The 24513-nt window shown below is 37.9% G+C and overlaps 1 protein-coding gene across 4 annotated transcripts in view; it reads right to left on the reverse strand.

Annotated features, from left to right (window-relative positions):
* LOC134527771 (uncharacterized) overlaps positions 1 to 24513 on the reverse strand; it is a 263429-nt gene that overhangs the window by 185720 nt on the left and 53196 nt on the right. For all 4 annotated transcript variants that reach the window (XM_063360703.1, XM_063360704.1, XM_063360705.1 and 1 more), the window contains exons 9-13: positions 22755 to 22857; positions 18440 to 18564; positions 16974 to 17102; positions 13309 to 13476; positions 7611 to 7776 (exon numbers count right to left, since the gene is read on the reverse strand). In XM_063360703.1, coding sequence (XP_063216773.1) covers positions 7611 to 7776; positions 13309 to 13476; positions 16974 to 17102; positions 18440 to 18564; positions 22755 to 22857 — 691 coding nt within the window. The remainder of the gene's footprint in view (positions 1 to 7610; positions 7777 to 13308; positions 13477 to 16973; positions 17103 to 18439; positions 18565 to 22754; positions 22858 to 24513) is intronic.

Consider the following 24513-nt stretch of genomic DNA (forward strand, 5'->3'; position numbering starts at 1 on the left):
CTGAGGGTACTGAGGTAGCACTAATTCCTTATGTTATCTTAAGCGAATCAATCAATTGCTGTTGTAGTGAAACATTTATTTTCTACCGTGCAGCACGACCCCTGCATTTCTTCATGTGCGTTTTCATATTATCTTTTCTGGAAAAATGCTTATGACATTTCTCACTTCCACAGATTTTGAGAGGAGGATTCTTACTGCATTATATCTTCTCGTGTCGTCAAGCATTACTGTTGTTTGGAACATCTTTTCACAGTAACGAAATCGAATCTCAATAGTTGTTGATGAATCTCCAGCCATTGAAGTATCCATCGAGGGCGAAAAGTCGTTCATCGTGGCTTCCTCTGCAGCCAGCACTGCGAGCATTAAAGTCTCTTCTATTGGTGTAACCACACCAGTTGAAGTCTCCTCTAGTGTTGTCGTCGAGGTTGCCAATGGTATCTTCGCCAACATAGTTGTCGCTGACGTCAGGGTTCCCGTAGACCATGGTACAACGTCCATCGTGTTCGATGGTAAATACGGTAAAGATGCCATCAAGTTTACAAGAACAGGTAACTACACGACTTGCGCACCAGATGAGACAACCTAGGTGATCCTTACATCGCCGCAGCCAGTGATGAACTGAAGTTCTGCCATCACTCATCAGGGAACTCGCCTATATGCACGCAACCGGTATAATAATATGCTAGCCAAAGCAAGAACCAATTACTATAATACACGAGTCAAAACAAAAATCAACAAAGGAAGCACACTAAGGAAGATGGCAAATTTGGAAGCAAATTCGACCAAATAAATGGGCATTCAATACACGCACTGGACACGCAATGGAAACACATTACACACAGAGGACACGAAGTGTACACACAATTACGCATACTTTACACTGTACACGCAATGTGCACACAATTACACACACTGTACACGCAATGTGCACACAATACACACAATGAACACACAGTACACACTTGACGCGCAATGAACACACAATTGCACACACGCAATGCACACGCAATGGACATGCAATGCACACGCAATGGACACACAGTACACACAATGGACACACTTTGCACACAGACAACACATATTGAACACGCAATGTACACACCGAACACGTATTGAACACATAATGTACACACCGAAAATGTAATGTACCCATTTCAATAAAAGGTCACACATTTGAATTAAAATTTGTCAAAAAGGAAGCACATTTTAAACGTAAATTCAACTAATAGGAAGCACATCTAACGAAAAGCACGCCTATTCAACGCAAATTCGCGTAAAAGGAAGCACATTTAAAGAAAAGGACATACATGCGCACGAACATTCAAATCAGTAGGATGCGATTGTCAATTTACGATAGGATATAATGCCTTCTACAGTCTATTTCTCCTACCTTGTTTCAACTCCACCAGTCTTTTAGCTCCAAAATGCAAAGGCTATATAACAGTCTTTGACTCCATCAGTCATTGGCCCCAGCAGTCTTTTGGCTCCAAAATCAATTGACTCCAATAGTCACTGACTTGTTCAGTAATTGGCTCCAACAGTCATTGTCTACAACATTATTTGGCTCCTACAATCAATGGCGCCAAAATTATTTGCTCCAAAAAATCTTAGGCCTAGCTGCTATTTGGCTACTAGATTAAGAGGTTACGAAGCTACGAGACTACAGGACCACAAGACTACAAGGCTTCAACTGTATACGAGGCTACAAGTCTACGAGGCTACAAGTCTACGAGGCTACATGGCTCTTAACTGTCTTTGGCTTCATTCAGCGGCGACTATTAATTTATATCATGCAATAGTCCCGATTATTGTCAAAAGATGTCGTCACTTGTGTTAAATTAAAAATTATTTATTTATTTTATGTGGGATGCTCACTAACCATTGCAAGAGAAGGAAGGCTTCGCTAGACACCAAGGAAAAAGAAGTTCGTCTTTCATGATAGTGCTTCTCAGCTGTCTCAATGCATATTATTTGACTGAGTAATGGATTTTTTTTGTTTGAATTCCACCTGATAAAATATATTTAGTGATAATTTGGTAGCAGAAATTCACAATTTCAATGTAAATCAAAATCAAATTGCGTAACTCAATAAATAAAAAAAATTCTCGTGCAGAAATCTATTTCTCAGAAATAACCAGAAACACTCGCAGAATATCAACAGAAGTCTCGACTGGAATAATAAGGAGCACACGAAGAATACCATCAAAATATTGGCAGGAATAATCAGGAGCACACAGAGAAAATATGGCCGCCAGAAACGACATAATCCAAGATGGCCACCGGAAATAATGCAATTCAAGATGACCACCGCGAATCCCTATATTCCAATCTCTCATCCCCTGTTCCCATTCCTACCAAACGTATCTACTACGATTGTATTGCTACGCCGATCACCGTTACTTTATGCGATGTATCACAGACTGCGACTGCGATTTTTTGATATCTGTAATTAAATCACATGTAATGTTACGACCTATCTCTAGAAAGAACATTAGGTACAACCAACAAATTAGAATGTAGTCTGCTTAGAGAAAAAAAGTATACACCTTTTAAAACACTTATTTACAACACCTTGAAGACTTTCATTTACAAACAAGAAATTTCCGAAGATCCCTCATATCTCTCTGTAAATTGAACTACAAGGAATTTATGGAATATCTAGATATAGAAATTCTTTGATCCTCATATGTGGATTATGTTTTTCCACGTCGCTATCTCCGATAGATGCGAAGATCGGGTCTCGCTGGCTGCTACATCGACGCGAGTATTTTAACAAGAATGCCCGCACAATCTTCACATGTTTCTGCAGACCTGAATCCGATATAGGGGTTTCACTGGCATCACCAGCGAATTTGGTTCATAGTGGTTGTTATGGACCTCCAACCTTTATTTGATACGTAGGCCCATACGATGACATCATAGAGTAGCATGAATATGACGAAAGTCTTACGTAGTTGTAAAGAATATTCCTCTGAGATGGGGCGATGTGAATTCACGATAGGTCGGCACTCTCTATGAACGTTACTTATTTTATTGACTGCAGCTTAAATGTGGCTGTGCTTGTCATGGTAGAGTCCAATATCACTCCCAGGTATTTTGCTGATTGTTTATTTGTCAGTTGTGCTAGGGGCCACTTTCTTTCTTTGGTGAAAAATCTTACTTTTTTCTTCTCTGGGTTAGACATTGGGACATATAAGTGGAAACATGTTGAAACGCTGGCTCTGCTCAGGCTTGTAGTATATGGGCGTCTTCTCCTGACACAAAAATGGAGATATCATCGACATATAGCATGATGGTGGTGTCAGGTGGTGTTGTGATGTCTGCCAGGGAAATTGAAAATAGTGTTGGACTTAGAGGCACCCCCTGTGGCACTCCCGCGATGGCTCTCCGGATCGCTGACCAATCTTCGAAGACTCGGACAGCAAAGGTACTGTCTGTCAGGAAACATGTAACATGTTGATCATATGGCTGATAAGTCAATGAGTTTAAGTTTGTTTAAGAGTACAGAATTTAATATTTAGTCTGATTTATGTCTCGATTGCCAAGTGGTTAAAGGTGTCTGTTTTCCATACCAGAGGTCCAACCTGTCATGGTTTGAATCATATCGCTTCCAATCTATTTTGTAAAAGAAATTTAAAATTATTATTCTATAAGGGTCATAACAACACTGGTAGATAATGAAAAAGCGATCTTACGTGCATGAGACTAAGCGATGCTTGCACTCTCTAGGAACAAACAGCAGAAACAAATATGGTGAACATTATGTCATCCAAGATGGTGGCCTCCAACAGACGAACAAAATAGCAGAATCAAAGATAGTAGCCGTGTTCAAGGTCATCCAATATGGCCGCTGGAGTCAAGGTCATCCAATATGGCTGCTGGGGTCAAGGTCACCTTCTCTAGCCTTGATGTTAGGTATCAATTCCAATTCCTCATGCAATATTTCAGCAAAAGACAGAGAAAGTATATTGAAGATAGAAATCATTCCCCTGGCATAAAATGACTTATTTATTTTATTTTACTCATTTTTTTTTGTTTAGACAGAGAAAAAGCGATGGTTCAAGGCAATTCCCCTAAAAACTGCACAATGGCACCACCATATTGACGATGCGATTACAATACCATCTCGTGTAAGGCAGTCCTATTAGCGATCAAAGGTGCAATGAAATATTGTTATGGCTTGGCGTTATATCAGTATATTTATATCCAATGCTAAAACTGGAGAACCCAAAAAAGAATAAACTTATGGTCAGCCTATGTTCTCTTTGCGGAGTCACAGTGACTTACTGGTAGAGGGCTGCTATGTTTTTTATGGGGCGATAACATTATTTACACCAATGCATTCCATTGCTGCTACAAATGACTGTTGAATACCAAATTTATCATAAATGACCTTAATGTAAATTAAATGATATCAAACAAATCCATTTATCCATGAAAAATAGTCCAGCCAAATTAGTCACAAAGATGCATCAAATCAGGTATTTTTGATTTTGTTTTTATATGTTGATGATGCAAAAGGAATGTTAAATCCAAGTTTTTGATCTCAGCAGACCACCACGTCATTGTAAAAATTTAAGAAAACCTCGAAATGTTTTACCTTTTTATCAATTTTGGTCGATTTTGACCTGTAAAGGCTGGTTTTTCGCCAACAACTGTTAATTAATTTTAGAAGTAGATTAAATTGTAGTTTGATATTATAAATTTTATTATAATACCCATAGTCTCGGAGATAAATCTTTTCAAACTTTGGCCTATTTTTCAAGTTAGTGATTTTTAGCAAAATTTCATAATTTTCAGTACCATTTATGTTTCTGAAGTTCTAGTCTATTGTTCGGAAACCCCCTCCCGCCCTTCCATTTGACTCTACTGGGGTCTCAGGGTATCTCAAAGTGACCTCCCTCCATCCCCAATATGTGTGCAATTTGGGGGTCTGTTGAAATCAAAGTAGAGGAGCTACCTAGGTACTATACTAGGTACTACCCATCTATTGCCTGTACCTCTAAATAACTATGTGCGTTATTCATGGGAAAAGTAGGGGCCATCTGGACAATAGAATAACTTTAGGGAGTGGTCCTTTGATCCCACGAAACAGTTGGCTATGTTCACCCGTACCTCCCCTCCCCTTTTGACACCATCCAACCTATATTCCCTACTGTGTACTACGCTGTACTCCCCTCCTCTGTACCTCCCCTTCTCGACTACTATACTGAGTGTGGCTAGTTATGCGTACTACGCTGTACTCCCCTCCTATGTACCTCCCCTTCTCGACTACTATACTGAGTGTGGCTAGTTATGCGCAGTTATTTAGGCCTTCAGAATATCGGAGCCCGGGACATGTTCGAGTTTGTGTTTCATTTGTCGCGGAAGTTTGAATGAAGGTGAAGTGGTGACAGTAAAGGCGAGACAAATAAAAACCCTTCTGGCATCCAGTATTTCATTGGAGAATCGAGAATATTAGTGTTTGTTGTAATGTATGAATTAGATTTCTGTGCATACTGTTTGCTAGAAGAGGTACAACCACCGCAAGTTGATTGCAGCAGCAGTACACCATGGAGAAACACATGTGAAAGCAAAAAATGCAAGACCTATAAGATCGGTGACTGAACAGTTCAGTTTCAGAGAACACTACTTTCAATGTCGTGATAGAATTACAGAAAATTTCATTGAGGCCTAGAAGAAAAATGCACCAGAAATATATACCGTCATTATTGCGGGAAAAGTTGATCTTGGTGAAGCAATTTTAAGAGCACGAGTAAAATGAGGTGATAACTGTGCCTTAAAATATAAAAATAGAATTTCTGAATACACTGATTTGGTAGCAGTAGATGCGAGATATCGCCGATTTTTCTAAAAGCAACTCTACTTGTCCCCAACACAAGAAGGTGTTAAGAGGGGTGGTCGCAAGCATACTACGATTAAGGATGTTATGGAATGAATTTTTGCATGTCTCCAAGAGAACTCAGAATGAAATTTTCTCTGGTTTACTTTAACCCGATAGAAGAGGAAAAGTCCAATAATCGAACAATCAAAAGTCGTCAGTTTAAGCAGTATGGAGAAGATATAATAATTGCCAAAACTGCTTCGAATAAAATTTGTTGTTTGTTTTAAAATTACCAGACACCAAATTTTGACATCTGCTTGGTACAATGATAAACTTTCAGATCCTCAAAAAAGAGTCTGTGTGTGGTTAAGGCAGTTACCGATGAAATACGAGAGGATAGTCGTGCAAAACCTTTTGAAACTACTTCATTTCCACCCTAAGGTGACTTCTTCCATGATGTAAATACTGTGATCCCCGAATATTTGTGACTAAAATTGGAAACAGTAATTCTTAAAGACAAACGATACTGCCTAGATACACATGCAATAATAGCAACAGTAAGGCCTCGGTCATTTGTTTCCTCATTATTGCACAGAGTCAGCATTTATGTGTATCACAAATTTGGTTCAAAACAAGAGATTGATTTAATGACCATCCTTGGATTTTCAGAATCCTAATTTAATACCACAATTCTCGAAACCTCAGCCATCCTGCGACAAACTCTGCTTGGAGCCATAATCCTTCCTGCAATTTGCATTCGACAATGCCGACTTTGATGTAAACACATTGGATGGGTTTTGAACATTCCATGCAATGTGATATTTAATTATTGTGCTCAAGTGCTCTGTAGTTTGCAGACACTGCGAAGGAGCCTCACGTTACATCATCGCTGAGCTTGCATTTGATGAGAATTACTTACCAATCTCAGATGACAAGGACGAACTGAATGAATAATTGTGGATGCCCATCTCGGATATTCTTGAAAACCCTCATGTCATCTTAGAAGACGACGTTTTGGCCCAACCAGATACATCAAAGAGGGCAAAATTTTATAAAATAAGTACATCCTTTTAAATTAATTAAATATGTTAGATTTTCATATATTTCCATCTACATATTTCACTTAAATATCTCGTTTTATAAAATAATGATGGGATCATTCCAAAAATTAAAAGACATCGTAAGCAATTGTCAGTACTTCTGTTATTTTTTACATGCGCACATGTGTAAATAAAAATACAAATATTTCATTTTTTTGCTCAAGTTGGTTTTTTTTGGGGGGGGGGGGGGGTCAGTTTGGGTACTCTGAGAACACAGTAGAATCCATTCAGAGGGTGGGAAGAGTTTTTCGAACAATAAACTAGGCCTTACCAGAACCATAAATATACTGAAATTAATGAAATGTTTCTAAAAAAATCATGTAACTTGAAAAATTTGCCAAATTTAAAAAGCTGTACCTCAGATACTATTAGTTCTACAAGACATGTTTTGGTATCGCTGTGCTGTCAATTTAATCAACTTAAATAGTGAACAGGACAGTTGTTTCCGGAATAGAAACCATTCATTCTGGGTCAAAATGGACAAAACTGAAAAAAAAAAGTAGAAATTTTCGATGTTTTCTTATTTTTTGACAATGGCATGGTTGTCTTCCAAGGTCGGAAACTTGGATTTAACATTCCCTTAGCATCATAAACAAGTAAAAAAATTAAAAACACCCATTTTGATGCATTGTTCGATTTATAATCTGATTGTACTAAAAAAGAAATTTGCTGACTTAGCTTCATACCAGAACACTGCGGCAGAGCTTCCAGCTTGCTGATTGGCTTCCCCACCGGGTAGTCGGACGGCGTGGTCTGGTATTGCTGTTTCCCGGAGGAGAGGCTGCGCTTCAGGACCTGCCCTCCGCTTCTGAACTCCTTCCTGGCCTTGTCCCCTACAAGGCTCAGCACGCACTGCAACATGCACCATCAGTGTTTCAACCCTAGGCCAGGGAGAATGCGAGCCAAGAAAGCAGTTACGTATCCAGTATGGCAAGGGCATGTGCTGAAGCCTTTTTTTTTATCACCCCTTAAAAAGATCAGTTGCAGATAAAGTATTAATATTAAAACACAAAGAAAACAAGCCATAACCCTAGATAACAAAAGTTAAAACATAGCTCAAACGATGCCGTGAAAAGAATGTTGGAAAAATATTACAACACAAAGAGATACAGTGGGCTTTCAACGACTAGACAGTTACTACAAGAACAGTAAATAAAAACAAAAAGTGACAGTATTTTTGCTGCAAATTTTAAATTATTGGCACGAATTTATGTTTAATATAAAACCTTTAATATAAATTTTGCTAGCCCATTGTTCGTACTGATCAAATTTTTCCTAGTTGAGTCCCGCTATGTTTTCCCAGCTCCACAACCAAGAGCCTCGTGTGGTTTCTCCAGTCAAGTATAAGACATAATTGTTCTTCCCTTCTCAGGCAACGAACGTGACAAGTAGCAGTGTCCGGCTTCGTGACCAAGAGTGCTTTTCTCAGCGTCCTCCCAGGGCAGCCCCATTCCCAGAGCTCAGCTTAGGTTAGCAGCTCCAGTCATGCTCCATTCTAATGTTCCAGGCTGTCAGTCACGTATCGGCGCCAGCCCTAAAACATTTCTCACGAGCTAGCAGATCCCACCCCCAACTCCCCCCACCATAATACGTTCCATGAACATTCCCTAGGGCAGTGACCCAGACTGTACTCAAGGTATCCTCGCTAGAGGGTGAGAGGCCTACAATCGCCATCGTGTGGCTAAGACATTGAGCACGCCCTCTCCCACTTCCCTATATCCCCCTAGAGAGCAGCACACTCTTCACCCCGCCCTCTGAAGAGACATCGGGGAACTAATGCCAAGTCTATTTCGCGTGCGCTCCGATAGAGCGCAGTGCGTTACCTCCCGATGCCCCTGGAGTCCAAGCTACCAAGTAGCCACCTACCGATCCCACGATCCCAGCATCTGGCCAATCAGAGGGTGATTTCCCTTTCTCCCTACTCCCCCGGACTATTCGCGAGAGTTTTGACCTGGGGGCCCTTCAATAATTTGCATAAGGTCCTCTGCCATCATTACGAACAATTTTCGTGCGGCGGCACTAGCCACACTAGCCGAGTTTTTTAAATTTTAGTCACAAAAAGGAATTTTAAAAGACGGATGTGATTTTCTCACGAGTCCGGGAGTGATCCCACATGCAGTTATTTTGCAGTCATCATTAGTAGCCGTTATAAATAGTCTATCAGTATGACTCGGAAGTGTATTTCGAGAGTATTGAGCATCTTCGGAGCCAGTTATCTCATCTTTACGATCCCCTGTATAATGTGGGGTACCAGAGTAGGTCAAACAACTAGTTCAACCCCTAGGATCAAGATTAACATCTTCTTCGGCATGCAAAACAAGAAATAAAGCCACAGTGATCACTTTAACTTTTCACCCGCGATTGTTAACAGCCAGTGAACAGTCACTAGAATATAACTTCTTTTGGTGTCTTGTACAAACAGTAAACATTGTAATTTAAAAATATAAGGAACAATTTATTTGCTAACTCTAGCCTTAAAATATAATACGGGCCACGTTCAGTAATTCAAAGAATCATGTAAGCATAATATGCCATTATTGTTATTGTGTTATGATCATTAGTTACTTAACTATTAACTGTAAGAATTTCATATGTAAGCTTCTAATTATGTTAACCATACAGCAAAAGAAAGAGTAGAGCCATTAACAATAAAAATGGAACGCTTTAGGCAAACATCTTTTTATTTCTTCAAATACGACCCACCCACCCCTTATTTTACTTCCTCTTGTGAGAAGGTTTATTTTTTTTGTTTCTCCCTTGTGTACCTCTGAGTAAACTGTAGTGTCGTTGGCTCACTCAAAGCTGCTTCCAGGGCTTTTATAACCAAATTAAAATAAAGCTCACTTTAACTACGCAAGGGCAGTAACAAGTTAGATTATGGGGCTCCGGGGACAGAAGCTTGGGGTATCATATACGGATTCGTGGCCTTTGATCTCTGACATCAACATTGTCCCTCAAATGTTCCCAAAATGTCTCTATTTCCCCCTAAATTTCTTAAAAAAATTCCCGTTTTCCCATCAAAATTTCCCATTTCCCCCCAAAAATTTCCTTTTTTCCTACAAAATTACCCGATAAAAATTTCCCCTTTCTAGAATTTTATATGTAGCCACTCACATCCACATAGTGGCTTAATACTCCGGATTACTCCACAAATAAGACATCAGATAATCCACCAACTTATATGACTTCACCTCTGATATTTTGTATTGCATCATTTCCGGTTGCCATCTTGAATATGTCATTTTCGTTCACCATCTAGAATTCAATTTTCTCATGCTCTATCATTCCACTTATTATGCAGACATCTAGTATTGTATCATTTCCAACTGCCATTTTTGGATTCTATTTTCACGTGCTCTATCATTTCACTTATTTGGCAGCCATCCTGTATTATGTCATTTCCCACCACCATCTTGGATTTCATTATTCCATGCTCTATCATTTCACTTATGCATTCGCCATCTTGCATTACATCATTTCCGGTTGCCATATTGGTTTATAGAATGTTCTGCCATTTTGTTTTACAGTATTTTATACCATATTGGATTACATCACTGACGAAATTTGTGGCTTGTGGCTTCTGATTTAGGACTATCACATTACTGCCATCATCTTAGATTCAGTTTTATCAAGCACTATCATTCCACTTATTATGCAACCATCTTGTATTACATCTTTTCCTTCCGATATCTTGGACTCTAGAACTTTCTGACAATTTTAATTATGAAATCACACCCATCATATCGCAATCAAGTACCCCACTCCTGTATGCACTTTTCGTTACGATAACATCATCAAGCACACAAATGCCTATGTATTGCACTTTTCGTTTTAGTTACATCGTCGTATTTATTTATCTGCTGGAGGCAGCCACCTTAGATTTTTCAACATCGCCTTTCACTTATAATAGCTCTGATGTCATCTTGGAATATGTCGTCATCACTAGTGCCATCTTCAACTACGACATCTTGGGCAATGTCATTATCACATTTGACCTATGACATCACTGCTTCCATCTGGAATTAAAACATTTTTATAATTTCGAATTCTAGAACTTTCCGCCATATTGGACTGTGTCATCATCACCTTTGACTTGCTATAGCATTGGGGGTTGAGATGTTTGTCGAAGCTTGGTGATCTGCCAAGGGCGCCACCACATGTATAGCAGGCATGTGGACCCGGCTGTACTCTTCTCACGGGTCGTGACGTAGCCCGTGTGCGGCTAAGCTCGTTTCCCCCAGTAGCAATAAAATACACCGAATTTGACGATGGGTGGGTGAGTATATAAAGCAGGATAATTTGTAAGAATCGCTGTAGGTAACTGCTCCCTGATGATGGCGACTGCGATGTTGACCGAAACGTCGGTGAATTATTCGCCAAGGACGCGGCTACAACCCAGAAGCCAAGCTACTACAAAGACATCACATAATATTAATTATAAAGCCAATTTTAATAGCTTAATTCTGAAATAATTTATGAAAATAATACAAACATTTATGTACTTAAGGTTTAAAAGTTTTAGTATCAATCCTCGAAATAAATTTTTGAACTAGTATTTGGTATAATTGGGTTGGTATGCTCTTACATATTACACACTACTTCAACAAAAGATGAAATTAACCATACATGGTATGTTAAATTAGGTAACAGTATACAATAAATTATAATTAAACTAATAATACTAAAAGAAAGATTAATACATTAAGGTATTCGTGCCACTCCAATAAAAAATAAAAGTTAATGATATATATTTTGATTATACTTATAAGCAAGTATGGTGATTTTAAATAAAAGGGATGAGAAAATTAAATCCAATGGCGATTGAATAACAGTAGTGTGAAAATCTTAAATCTGCAATTCTCAAGACACAGGTCTCAACAGTTCTGATGTAATTCGAAATGGCTGCATAATAAGTGGAGTAATATAATATGATAAAATTAAGTCCAAATTGCTTATAGGTTATATGATATATTTGTTAATGTTATAGGTCAAAAGCGATGATGATATAGTACAAGATTGTGATTATTATGACATAGTTCAAAGGTTAAGATGACGTAATCCAAGATTTCATTAATCAAAGGTAATGATGATGTAGTCCAAGATGGTAGCAGTGTTGTTATAAGTCAAAGGTAATGACGACACAGTCCAATATGGCGGAAAGTTCAGAATTAAAAATGATAGAAATGTTTAAATCCAAGAGGTAGGCAGTGATGTCATAGGTAAAATGTGTGATGAAATAACTCAAGATGTCATAGGTCACGATGGTGCCTGTGATGACGACAGAGTCCGAGATAGCATTTGGGCTGTTATAAGTGCGAGGTGATGATGAAAAAATCTAAGATGGCTGCCTCCAGCAGATGAAATAAATATGACGATGTAACCATCACAAAAAGTACAAAGTATAGGTATTTGGGTGCTTGATTATGTCATCATAAGGAAAGGTCAACACATAGGAGTGGAGCACTCGATTACTATTAGTGAACACGATTTATTAATTATAATTTTCAGAAAGATTTATTGTCCAAGATAGAAGGAAATTATGTAGTACTAGATGGTTGAATAATAAGTGGAATGATAGTGCCTAATAAAACTGAATCCAAGATGGCGACAGTAAGGGGAAAATCTTACATCCGAAGCTACAAGCCACAACCTACATCAGTGATGATGTAATCCAATATGATGGAAGGTTCTCAAAAACAATATGGCGACCATAAATGTTGTAATGCAAGATGACTGTATAAGTGAAACGATAGAGCATGGGATTGTGAAAATCAAGATGGTATTATTTCTAGAATTCAAAATGGTGGATAGAAATTATGTAATCTATAATGGTGGTTAGAATTCACATAATACAAAATGGCTGCAAAATAAGTGGAATGATAGAGCATGGGAAAAACCAATCTAGGATGGTGGTAGGAAATGATGTAATACTAGATGGCTGCATAATAAGTGGAATGATAGAGAATGAGAAAATAGAATCCAAGATGGCGGAGGTGAAGTCATATAAATTTTTGGTTTATCTGATGGATTATTTGTGGAGTAATCCGGAGTTTTAAGCCACCATGGGGATATGAGTGGCTAAATAGAAAATTGTGGAAAGGAAAAAAAAATATACGAAAAAGGTTTTTTGAAAATGGGAATTTCTAGGTTATTTTGTGGAAAATAGTACCATTTTAGGGAAATTTTGGAGGATATGTGATGTCTGAGGTCCAAAGGTCACGAATCCGGATCCGATGCCTCAAGCCCTTGTCCTGGGAGCCACTCATAATCTGATTACTAACGCCCTTGAACAACACAGCGACAAACAGACAAACCCGACAATGAAACTAAACTGGTAATGTGGACAACACAGCGAAAATATAGTCTCTGCGTTATCTTACTGACCTTGTAGAACAGACTCTGCGCCAGGCCCTTCCTGAACGCCGGCCCCATTTCTGGGGGATTGTCCTCAGGCTGCAGTTCAGCGCCCAAGCTGCTGACGGCACGCGACACAGTTTTCTGCTGGCTCAGGTCCTTGTTCCTCAGGTACTCCTCAGTCGAAGAAGCGTGGACCTGTGGACAGACAGTTCACTCAAGGGGTAGTGGCCATGTAGGCTTTTTGTCTTGCACATGGCCCGCGTCATATTTTAGAACACCAAACAAATTGAGTATAGTGCAGTGTTTGGATTGTAGGAAAATTTTAAGGGCTGAACTTTTATTATTAAAATTCTTATTCTTGCATTATAACCATAATCAGGTTTGATCATTTCGCAATATTTTGGGTGTTGCAATTTGGCGAAGTTGAGGAAGTACCGTAATTAAATTAAACTGCGTCTCATCATGCTATCTCTTACCAATTCCATACTCCTTTGATTTAGGACTACATGTTAGTTCACTGCGTGATGAAAAGAAAATTACAACTGTTACATTAGAAGACGATATTTGTTATATTTTTGGAAATGCTTATTTTCTAGACAGCTTATAAAATGTATGCGTAAAAAATGAAATAATAGGAAATTGGAAGGCTCAAAGGTAGGTATACAGTGTACAGAGTAGAGTAGAAAATCGTTGGATTATCATTTCGGAAGACCCTAGTAATCCAGGAGCGACCGTTCTGATTTAATTTTTTGATTATTTCCCGAGTGAATATTGGGATCATTATTTCCTGAACGCTCTGACTGAATGTATTACTTGAGGCTGTGACTTAATGAACTAACACTTAGCGTCTTTTCGTCAGCATAGATTATATAACAGAGCACAGAGAGAATGTATTGATGTTGAAAATGAGGTTTACCCCTAGAAAATTGATCAGCTCATGGCAACATCCATCACGTTTCCCAATTGAAAAAGCCGGCAATCAAACGCAGATCGCCTTAGTGGAAGGCAAGAGATCTAAACACTCGACCACCATGACTACTGCCATAGGTACAATTACATAATTCCTTGCCAGAGTCTATGGTTGAAGCCCTTAGCAAAATCAATTAATTAATTTCGTAGAAGATACTGAAATGTAACAGGTGCTTTACTACCCCGCTTTGGGTGGCAAAAAATCTACTATATAGTTCAGTGTGAAAATAAGTAAAACAGTTAATTATAACTGTTGTGTTCTGCGTTGTTATGAAAATTATGAAAAGGAATAGTAATAATACAATTATATTATTGAGGCACAACTTTTTAATATTATGCATTTTTATTTGTTTAGAGTGAGGTTATGTTAAGCATAATGAATATAATACATTTAAATGGAAACAAATTAATTTAATTTAAATTATTCTGTTATACAATACATACAATATTCAAACTATTCTGTACTAGCACGTATCTGGATACTATTACAGAAATTGCGAAGGGCACAGAACATAACGAAGAGTCTTTTCAAAATAAATCCATTATAAGTTATCCAAATGCACTCTGTTTACAATGTACACGATATTGCTAGTGACACTACTATACTATCACAAAAAAGGTCTTTAAGTTTCTTAGGTTTCGAAATGTCCGACTAGAAAGTTCAGCCAGAGAACACAAATCTCTAGTATTAGAACCTTTGAGGTCTCAAGTGTCCTGACTTAATTTATGTTGTAATATTTACTGAGATAATTTAATTTTATAATATAATTGCGGAACGCAACATTCTTAGGCAGTCCTGGCCTGCAATAATACTTAAATGCCAATGCATTACGTGTAATCAAAGTTTTAAAAATTGGCGTCAATTGTATTAACCAATAAAAGCATAGAAAATGGTTACAAATAAAACCTACTGCGTTATTTCTTAATTCTTTCAAAATAAACTATTACTTAAACAAATGTCTTAGTCATATCACGTAGAAGCCATCATCCATCCTTGTGCGATGGATGTATTAAAATTTCTAAGTAATACACTGATTATCACTTGCACGAAACTTCTACATGACTTCGTTATGATGGTCTCGTTTATTTTCATAAGAGTTCTTAATTTAAGCAAGTATTAATTTACATTGTTGTGATAAAACACATCAATTCCTTATAGAGGGTTCTAAACAAATGAACTGTAAAATAACTCCTTGTGGCCATACAGTCAGTCATGTCATAAACATGTATACTATCTAGAACATAACATATCCGTCAATATTGATAAAAAATAAAACATTTTGTGTTAGACAGCTATGTCGTTTCTGCACAATACCAAAGCTGAATTCCTCACCAAGGAGAGCTAATCCAGTAGGAAGGACTACACCATTACGCTCAAAACTAAGCTTTGATGTTCCTAGTATAAAAATAAAAAAGATGTAAACTGGAGTCGTTCAACGTGTAGAGAAGGAGTAGGTAGGTATGTTGGTTTAATGTCCTGTCGAGAACGTCACCCGAAAAAGACAGACATAGTTAAGTAATGGTAAATGGGAATGGATTCATTGCAGCTCATTCGCTGCCTAGAGTGACTCCTGGAATCCACGGGAGACATGAATCGGGATGGATAGACCATTGTTCGGACCTGGGCCATCTCAAGTCGAGAGTCTAAATTTCACCGTTACAACTCGTAGCTCGTGTCTAATAAAGTTGTGAATAGACAGAAGCATTTAGTCTTTGTCGTGAATTCATAATCTTTTGGACATCATCTGTCTTACTCCACAAATTTGGATTCCTAAAAACTCTGTAAAATTCATGTTACCAGAATTATGGGCAAACATAATCCTGCGATTTATTAACTTTGTTCTGAAACTAAAGAGTTTTGCAACAATGGCTACACACAAATGGTTAAATCCAAATTGAATAACGCGTTATTTTAGGCACTCGGTTAATGATAAGATTAGTACTGAGATTGAATTTGAAGTTGTTAAAAATTGTATTGTCGAATTTAAAAATTATTTAAAAACCCTCAATATCATTAATGTTATGTTCGTAAACTAAATTCATAGGACAAAAAAAATACAATAGCTAAAGAATTTCTGAATCCACCCCCTTAATTATCTATAGTTCTGTTTCACCCCTCACCCATTTGTAAATACCATAATGTTGACAGGAATTGTCAGGAGACAGCAAGCCGTTAAGTAGTTGAAGTCTCATTCTCCATACCATCGCCATATCGCAACACCCAAATTATAGTGAAAGTTATCCTTCATCATGCCTCATAATAAAAATTATGATGTTAAACGCAAACTCTTCCATAAGTTATTAACATTTAAAACTGTTTCCACAATGCAAATGCTTCACTTGACCTAATATTGTGGATCTCCTGTAAACAAAGCCCACACTATTAACTGGATAAAAATCTGCTTTACACAGTATTCTTGTAATAATGCATGAATTACTAAACCTTTATTAGTCCCTGCTTAATTTATTCAATAGTGCGAGAGCAAGAAGGCAGTACAGTGACAGTGAACGGAACCAAGCAAGTGACAGAAGTGCATGAACTTAAGAAATAAGGTGAGATCTTGCTGTGTAGGTCCTCGGCTTGACCAGGAGTTGCTGGGTATCGTCACCCAGAAGCTTAAACAGGAAACAGGAAACTGTGTTTAATATCCCGCGAGAGCAGAAAAGTAGTACAGTGACAGAGTAGATAGAAACAAGAAAGCGACACAAGTTCATGAACTCACGAATTTGGGCGAAATCCCGCCGTAGACAATCCTCGGCTTGTCCAGGAGCTGCTGGCTGCCGTCACACCCGAGCTTCATCAGGAACCCCGCGTTGACTATCGCGTGCACATTCTGGGCGCGAGGCATGATCTGGAAGCAACGAGGAAGTTCTTTCACAATGATTTAGTGCGCAAACATTGTTATGCACAATTTTGTTTTTGTTTTAGGAAAAATAACATAATCATGGTCTCCAACATCAGGGAACACAGGACAGCACTGGAATGTTTTGTGTAAGATATAAGCAATTTATTGGAAAGTATTGCGGACAAGTTATCATTTTGATTTTTTATTATTATTTTATGGACTTGTCTTTGATAGGCGTCTGTACTTGGTTCACGAAATTTGTCCATTCAAACTTTTTAAATGTTTTTACAGTAAAAGTTTGTGTGTTAGTTACAAAATCATTAAAATCAGACTTTTTTCTCTTAAGGATTAATGATAGTTATTATATTTATATTGCCTTATCGAGTGCGATAATATAAAACTATTTTGTCTGAAATTTTTTTAATTGCGTATAACTAAGCAAATAAGTTTGCGAAATGGGAAAATGACATCATTGGGTATTAAAATACCCAGAATGAAAAATCTAAGATGAGTAAAATACACTTACTTTCTTAATATGTTTTTACACAAATTCCCGCCCTCCCAAAATAAAGTCTTGTCTTGCCAAAAAATTCTCGAGACACTCACACATTACTTTTAAGTATCGTTGCAGGTTGCACCATTTTAATTATAATAAACTGCAGAAAAACAAATATGTATATAAGGATGTAATTTGGTAATGCTTAATGAAAAGATTAGCTTTACTATATACACATATTTGAAGACATATTGAAATTGCTATTCTAGTTACCTAATAAAAAAGTAATTGATTGGAATATGTGATGGATCAAATACACTTTTCCTGAAATCCAAATCTCATATTTTATTCTTAAAAGAATTTATTTAACCCGAGTGTAGATCTCAAAGGTCAAACATTAAATAACACATTTACTTGTTTAGGACAGTAAAATGTATTTTTGTATATCATTAGGTACCCGAAGTTCTAACCAAACATCCCCTAAAACAATGAAGATGACAGCAGATGCAAAAAAAATTTATTTGGTAGCTTCTGTAGAGATAATTAAAGTAGTTCTTACCACACAGCAGCTAGAGCCTAGATTTACGAATTTTCCTTCCTAAAATACTTTTGTTGAAATAGTTTTCCTCTGGTATCAAATCTTTCGATTCCTAAAAATTTAATTGCATTAGAGGATTTTATTGGGCCATTTCGCATTAGAAGTTAATATAAACGCAAAGGTGAAAATATGGATGAATCAAACTGATTGTAAATTGAATTTATCATAGTTAATTTTTAAATTTCAGTACATGTTTGTTATACGTTTTAGTTTTGTGCATCTTTAGAAGTTCGTCGCTTAAGCACTTACCTTATACGATTTTAAAGTATAATTTTCAAGTGGACACAGAATAAAGTGAACTATAACTTTTCGAGTCATGTCCAGTTTTAATAATTCTTCGGGTCCAACATTTATGACTCTTCCACTGATGTCTCCTAGTATAAAAATTGAACAAGCACATTAAAATGAAGAATTATGATAATCTTTGGTTCAATAACAATTGATCCTGTCACCTAAGTGATTGTGGCCTCAAAGATACCCGTATAAGTTAAGTTAGGTAAATTTGGCAGTTTTGACTATTCAATATCTTTGCCATGAATCATTACGGTATAAGTCTTTAGAGTGGGCGCCTGTTTGAAAATTAAAGTCACTCTGGTTAGCAATTACTTATCAAAACAACCTAATGGTAGTAGAATTTTGTTCAATCACTTGAAAGAAACACGCAAGGAATAACTGTTAATATGCCATAATTAAGCGAGTAATGCTAAACAAATGTTATCACACTTAAAATAAATTATAAAAATAAAATTATTCTATGAGGTGCCATTCTCATATTGACATCCAATTGTTAAACATGATGGCAAAGGTAGCACAAACATACTCCGTAACTTTGTACCTTCACGCTCTATACAACTGAACTAAAAAAGACACAGGGTCAGAACCAGTAGCCCCCTCAGGAATACAGATGTGCACCATCATCATCGTCAACAACATGGGACTCTGCACTCTTGCCTTGTCCTCATACAGGGCCAGGCCCAGTGGCCCCCTTAGGGATCCAGATGTGTACCAGCCTCGTCACCAGCAGCGTGGGACACAGTTCCCTTTCCTTGTCCTCAGCCAGATCCAAGCCCAGTGGTCCCCCTTAGAAATCCAGATGTGAATCAGTCCCGTCACGAGCAGTGCCGACCTCTTCCCTTTTGCTTTGTTCTGTGCCAGGGCGTGGACCAGTGGCCAAATCAGGAAACCAACCCTCGTCGCCAGTAGCACGGGTCACTGCTTTCTTAGCTTTAGCTCAGCCAGAAACTAGACTAATGGCTCCCTCAGGAATTCAAATGTGTACCAGCCTTATTGTCAGCAGCGTGAGACTAGTTTATCTTGCCTTGCCCCTGGCCAAGGACCAGCAAACAGTCCCCCACAGATACCCAGATATGCACCAGACTCGTTACTAGCAGCACAGGACCCAACTTTCGTGGCTTGACCTTGGCCAGGGACAGGCACAATGGCCCCCTCAGGAATCCAGGTGTTCTCAGCCTCGTAGTCAGCAGACCGGGACTCGCCTTTCTTGTCTTGTCCTCTTCCAACGGTCGTGTCTAGTGTGACTTCATTGGTCGGTCAGTTACTGGGCTAACGAAATTCAAGCGACCAGCACTGGAAAATTATAAACAAAATTCCAAGAACAATGCAATTCAACCAGATAGCCGACTTTACATGGGGTTTTAAGAGCCACACCCCCCCCCCCCCCCCTTCTTAATAATTCCAATGTGGCCAGGCCTCTGGACATAATACGGTTTTGCATTTTAAACTATTTTTTTATATATTAAAAAAATGTTTATTGTTGTTTAGTTATTTTTTAAAATATTTTTTATATCTTAATGTTTGTATATTTAACTTATTTTTTTAATTAAAAGTTATTTATCCTTGCCTATTTAATCATTTCTTGTTGTTTTAAATACCATTGTATCGCTGGGGAGTTACGCGCGAGTGCGGAATCAGTTTCCTCGTGTATAGAGTTTATGTGCCAGTTGGCAATAGGAAGTTTCAGTTGGCTGCCCTGCAAAAAAGACGTTGGCTGGTGTGTGTTGCGAAGTAACGAGACTTTCGGAGTCCGCCGGCAGTCGAGGCGAGACCACGCTGTAGCGCCACGCGCGTGGGGATTGAAATTGACCCTTGACTGTTGGAGGGTACAAGCAATGCCCCGGCGCGATGCAGAACTTTTCACGAGAATAAAAATTTCATACGATGAGCCTCGAGCACGTTTGTTCGGCTTTCGGTGACAGGCCAGGCATAGATATTAAAAAGCACGAATAAATTTAAATTACTTGTTTGAGATTAGCTACGAGTGTTTCTGCTGCAGCGACGAGAGAACTTGTGAGTACAACTGATTTCAAGAAGTAAACTATTGATTTAAACACGAAACATTCTTTGCACTCCCCCAGCGCTTTGTATAGGACTTTGATAGTTGATTTTTTTTTTTTGTAAATGTAAATGGTGTATTTATTTCTATAGTAATTTTCGTAAATTATATTTTTGAATATAAATGCAGTCATATATTTTGATATATTTTAGTAACTGCTGGCAGTTTAGGAATAATCACTTTATAAGATGTTTACACAAATACTATTACGTTATTTACATTTTTTTAATACAAATCAATTTCTATATAAACAATATTTTCTAATATTTTAGTGTTATACCTTTTGCACTTATTCTAGTAACCAATGTTTGCGGGTTACAATGAAATATTTTGGACTCTATATTTTAATTCATGTTTGTATGAAAACCAAGTCTTTCGTATAATATTGCGTCAAATAAAATAGAGTTATTATGATTAACCAAATTGTTTCTGATTCCATAAAATGCCCAGTTTGACACCGTAATGTATTTGCTCTGCCTTTAAAGATGTACTTTTTACATTATTTTTCTTAACACTCCGGCTGGGTTCATGCCCGTATGTCTGGTATTATGTTGGAGTTTTTTTTTTAAATTCTATTTCAATAAAACCAGTCGGGTGCTGAGTTTGTGTTATCTACCAAGTTCAGAGGGTAGGTAATACACCTCGAAGGGGATGGCCTTGTCACTAATAGCCTGAATTAATAATTCTACTAGCTTCCCTTGTTAGGATATGGTATTGTGGTCAGATTTTTAGATTACCATCAAACAATATTTGACAATAAAGGTTGAGAGGCGATGAGGAATGAAACATGGTCTTCAATACCTCCATAAAACCTAGTTGAACTGATAACCTCAAACATATTTCAAATCTAGTTACACTTTCAAAGCGAAATTAGTTAGTTAAACATTTAAGGTTTATTTCTTTTTAAATAAATTTATTTATTACATTGCTGGATGAAATCTTTCAACTTTTAAAACATTTTTTTTAAATCACATTACATATTTTTTTATTGAGTGTCCCAGATATGGGTGAAAAGGAGGAAGGGTGCCAGGGTTTTCCGATGAGTCGCAATGAAAGAAAGGGTGCCAGTAGTCTTTGATGAGTCGCTAGTGTAGAGGAAATGGTGCCAGCGGTCTCCGATGAATCGCCAGCGAAAAGAAAAGGGGGCCAGCGATCTTCTATGAGTTGCTGAGAGGAAAGGGTGCCAGTGGCCTGCGATGAGTCGCTATGTAGAGGGGAGATCCCGCGGTCTCCAAAGAGTCGCTAGCTCAGAGAGGCGAGGGAGAGAAAGGATAAATAATTATTACGAACGTTCTACCTCGCCACTACCGTATTGCAGCCCCCAGAATACGCGGTAGAAATCGTGCTTGAGCACGCCTGATTGTTAATAAGTGTTAATCTGGATTTATGTTGTTAAAAACAGTCACAGCCATACAATACATGCTTTTACATTGTTTCCACGATTCAAACACTAGACTTGAACTAATGTTCCAGGTGTCCCGCAAACATGTCGCAGACATAAGCTGGACAAAAAAATGGCTTCGAGAAGTTTCCGTATTGTGATACATGCATAACTACCCCTTGGCAGAGGGTTTTTTTTTTCAGGGTCACATCCTTCAAGAAATCAATAATTTTATCGACAAAGCGCTATTCTGAAACGAAGTTAACCAGCAAATAATCAAGTACCTGATATTTTTAAGCCATGTTATTTAAACACGAACAAACTACTTCAGAATTTTATTTTATGCTGTTACTCTGGTATTTTTCACATGCTACAGAATATATATCTTATCGATTGTAAAAATATAAGTTAAAAAATACATAAAAATATTGGTTGTTTCTACAATTTACCCTCACAAATTATTAAACTGGTGTAACTTACAGTTATAAACATAGAATGTTTTAAATAACTCATTAATTATTAAAATCAATTAAAAACTAATAAACACCAACCAGAAGAAGAATCGTGCAAGATTAAAATTCATTTTCCTATTTTGCTTTTAATGTGAGAAAATATAATTTGTTATCACATAAGTATTTGTCAAATAACCTTAACTGTAAATAGTTTTACATTCATTATAGTAGTTGTCCAATGTCATGATGTCCTGTGAATATTATAGCATTATAACATTATAGCTTTATATAAGAACTATTTTATGATACTATTATGATTTAAACTCATTCTGAATATGTTTGACAAGTTAATCTGAAAATAGGAGTACACATACTTACGTATGACTAAAATTGCCCCAACCGTTTCCAGAAGCAAAAATAAATCGGAGTAGAACTCATTGTGCTGATGCTTTATAATCAGGTTGCCTGCAACACTTGCCATCTGAAATAGTTAACATAGTTGTACAGACTTCACATGCTTCTCTTGAGACTATACGGGTACTTATTAAAAAACTAAAACAATCTAACATAGTGCGATGAAATTTTGGAAGCATGACTAAATCATATAAGTAACTTTCTGTATTACGGTCGGATTCAGGTGAATATGTCAAGAGAAACACAGGAAATAGTATAAAATGCATCACCACCTCAATTTAAGGTTTTCTTTCTCACAAACAGTTATGTTGTTTGTTTGTGAGTAAGCATTGACTATGAGTAAACTGTTTCATGCGTGCCAGGAGGCAAGGCCGCGACGCGTGCCAGGTACCTGAGATGGCTTTCCAGCAAGTCTATTCAACATCCTCGCACGGGCGCTGACGTCACGCATGCCAAGCATACCCGGCCGGATTACAAGGGTCTGGCTAACCATCCCCCTCCGCTCCCCGCTCACAGTCCGGCCACGGACTATTATCACTGACATATTAAGTGGCCTGGGAATTCTGCGGGTTTTCCGAGGCCACCGCGCGAAGTGGCGCGAATAAACGCCGCCTTTCTGGACTTTTCTGGCGTCGGGTCGGCCCGGGATGACGCGACACGTCATAGCCACTCTCGTCCCTTCGAGAATGACGCTATGGGGATATAAGTAACTAAACCGGCCTCCGCGGGAGTTCTGAGAGTTCGGAGAGTTCCACGAGTGAAGGGAAGTGCGACATCGGAGAAGAGGGTGAGAGACCCCCTCCCCCCTTTTTCAAGAGAATGGCGCGACGAGGAGCGACGGGACCATGAGAGTGCAACTGAGTGGGGCGAGGCTGTGTGTGTGAGGACAGGCGCGAGGTAAGAGGCGAATCACTGTCGAGCCTAGCTCCAGTGAGAAGTGCGAACTGTAGAACTTGACAAACATTGAGTGACTTGCGAATAAACATTTTTAAGTGCAAATGATTGGTTATTAGACATTTTTAGTGGCATTATTTACTAGAAATGTAAATATTAATAATTAATAAAACTGTAATAAAACTTAATTGGCCTATCCCTTACGAACCCAGATCCCCCACATTATATTCGTAACAATATGAAAGGTATGTATTTAGTAAGGTGTCCCAGTCGATCCATCTCTACAAACTGAACTCTGTACGCAGATACTCGAACCACCGCGCTTCACTGGAGGGAAAAGACCGAGAGCGCCATTTGGGGTCGGTTGACGCTGCCCCGCCCCCACACCCGCTCATCCGCGGCGCCAACTCAAGGTCGTATTAGCGAGGTGAACATATGTTAGGAAAAGACACCGCACTTGCGTCTCTAAGTTAATAGTTAAAACTCAGTCGTTACTTTTATTTAAGGAATTTTTTTAAAAATTTGATATCTATACATCCCTTGCTTTGTTTGTTCTGCCACATATATATTCAACAGATATTTACTTAAAGTATAGCTAGGGTGTTAAAATTCACGCAAGTAATGATAATTACGAAGACTTGCCAGCATTTTTACACCCATCATATCACATTAAGTGAATATCTGTTCAAACGTTTTGTGGTAGAACAGCAAAAGAAAGGGGAATATCGAATTAAATTTTAAGAATTTGCCGTTTAATAAAATTACTGACGAAAAAAATGAAAAATAAACATTAACATAGCGTTTGATGTGAAACTGAGCCTTAAAAAGT

Source organism: Bacillus rossius, chromosome 1 (assembly GCF_032445375.1).
Source record: "Bacillus rossius redtenbacheri isolate Brsri chromosome 1, Brsri_v3, whole genome shotgun sequence".
NCBI lineage: Eukaryota > Metazoa > Arthropoda > Insecta > Phasmatodea > Bacillidae > Bacillus > Bacillus rossius.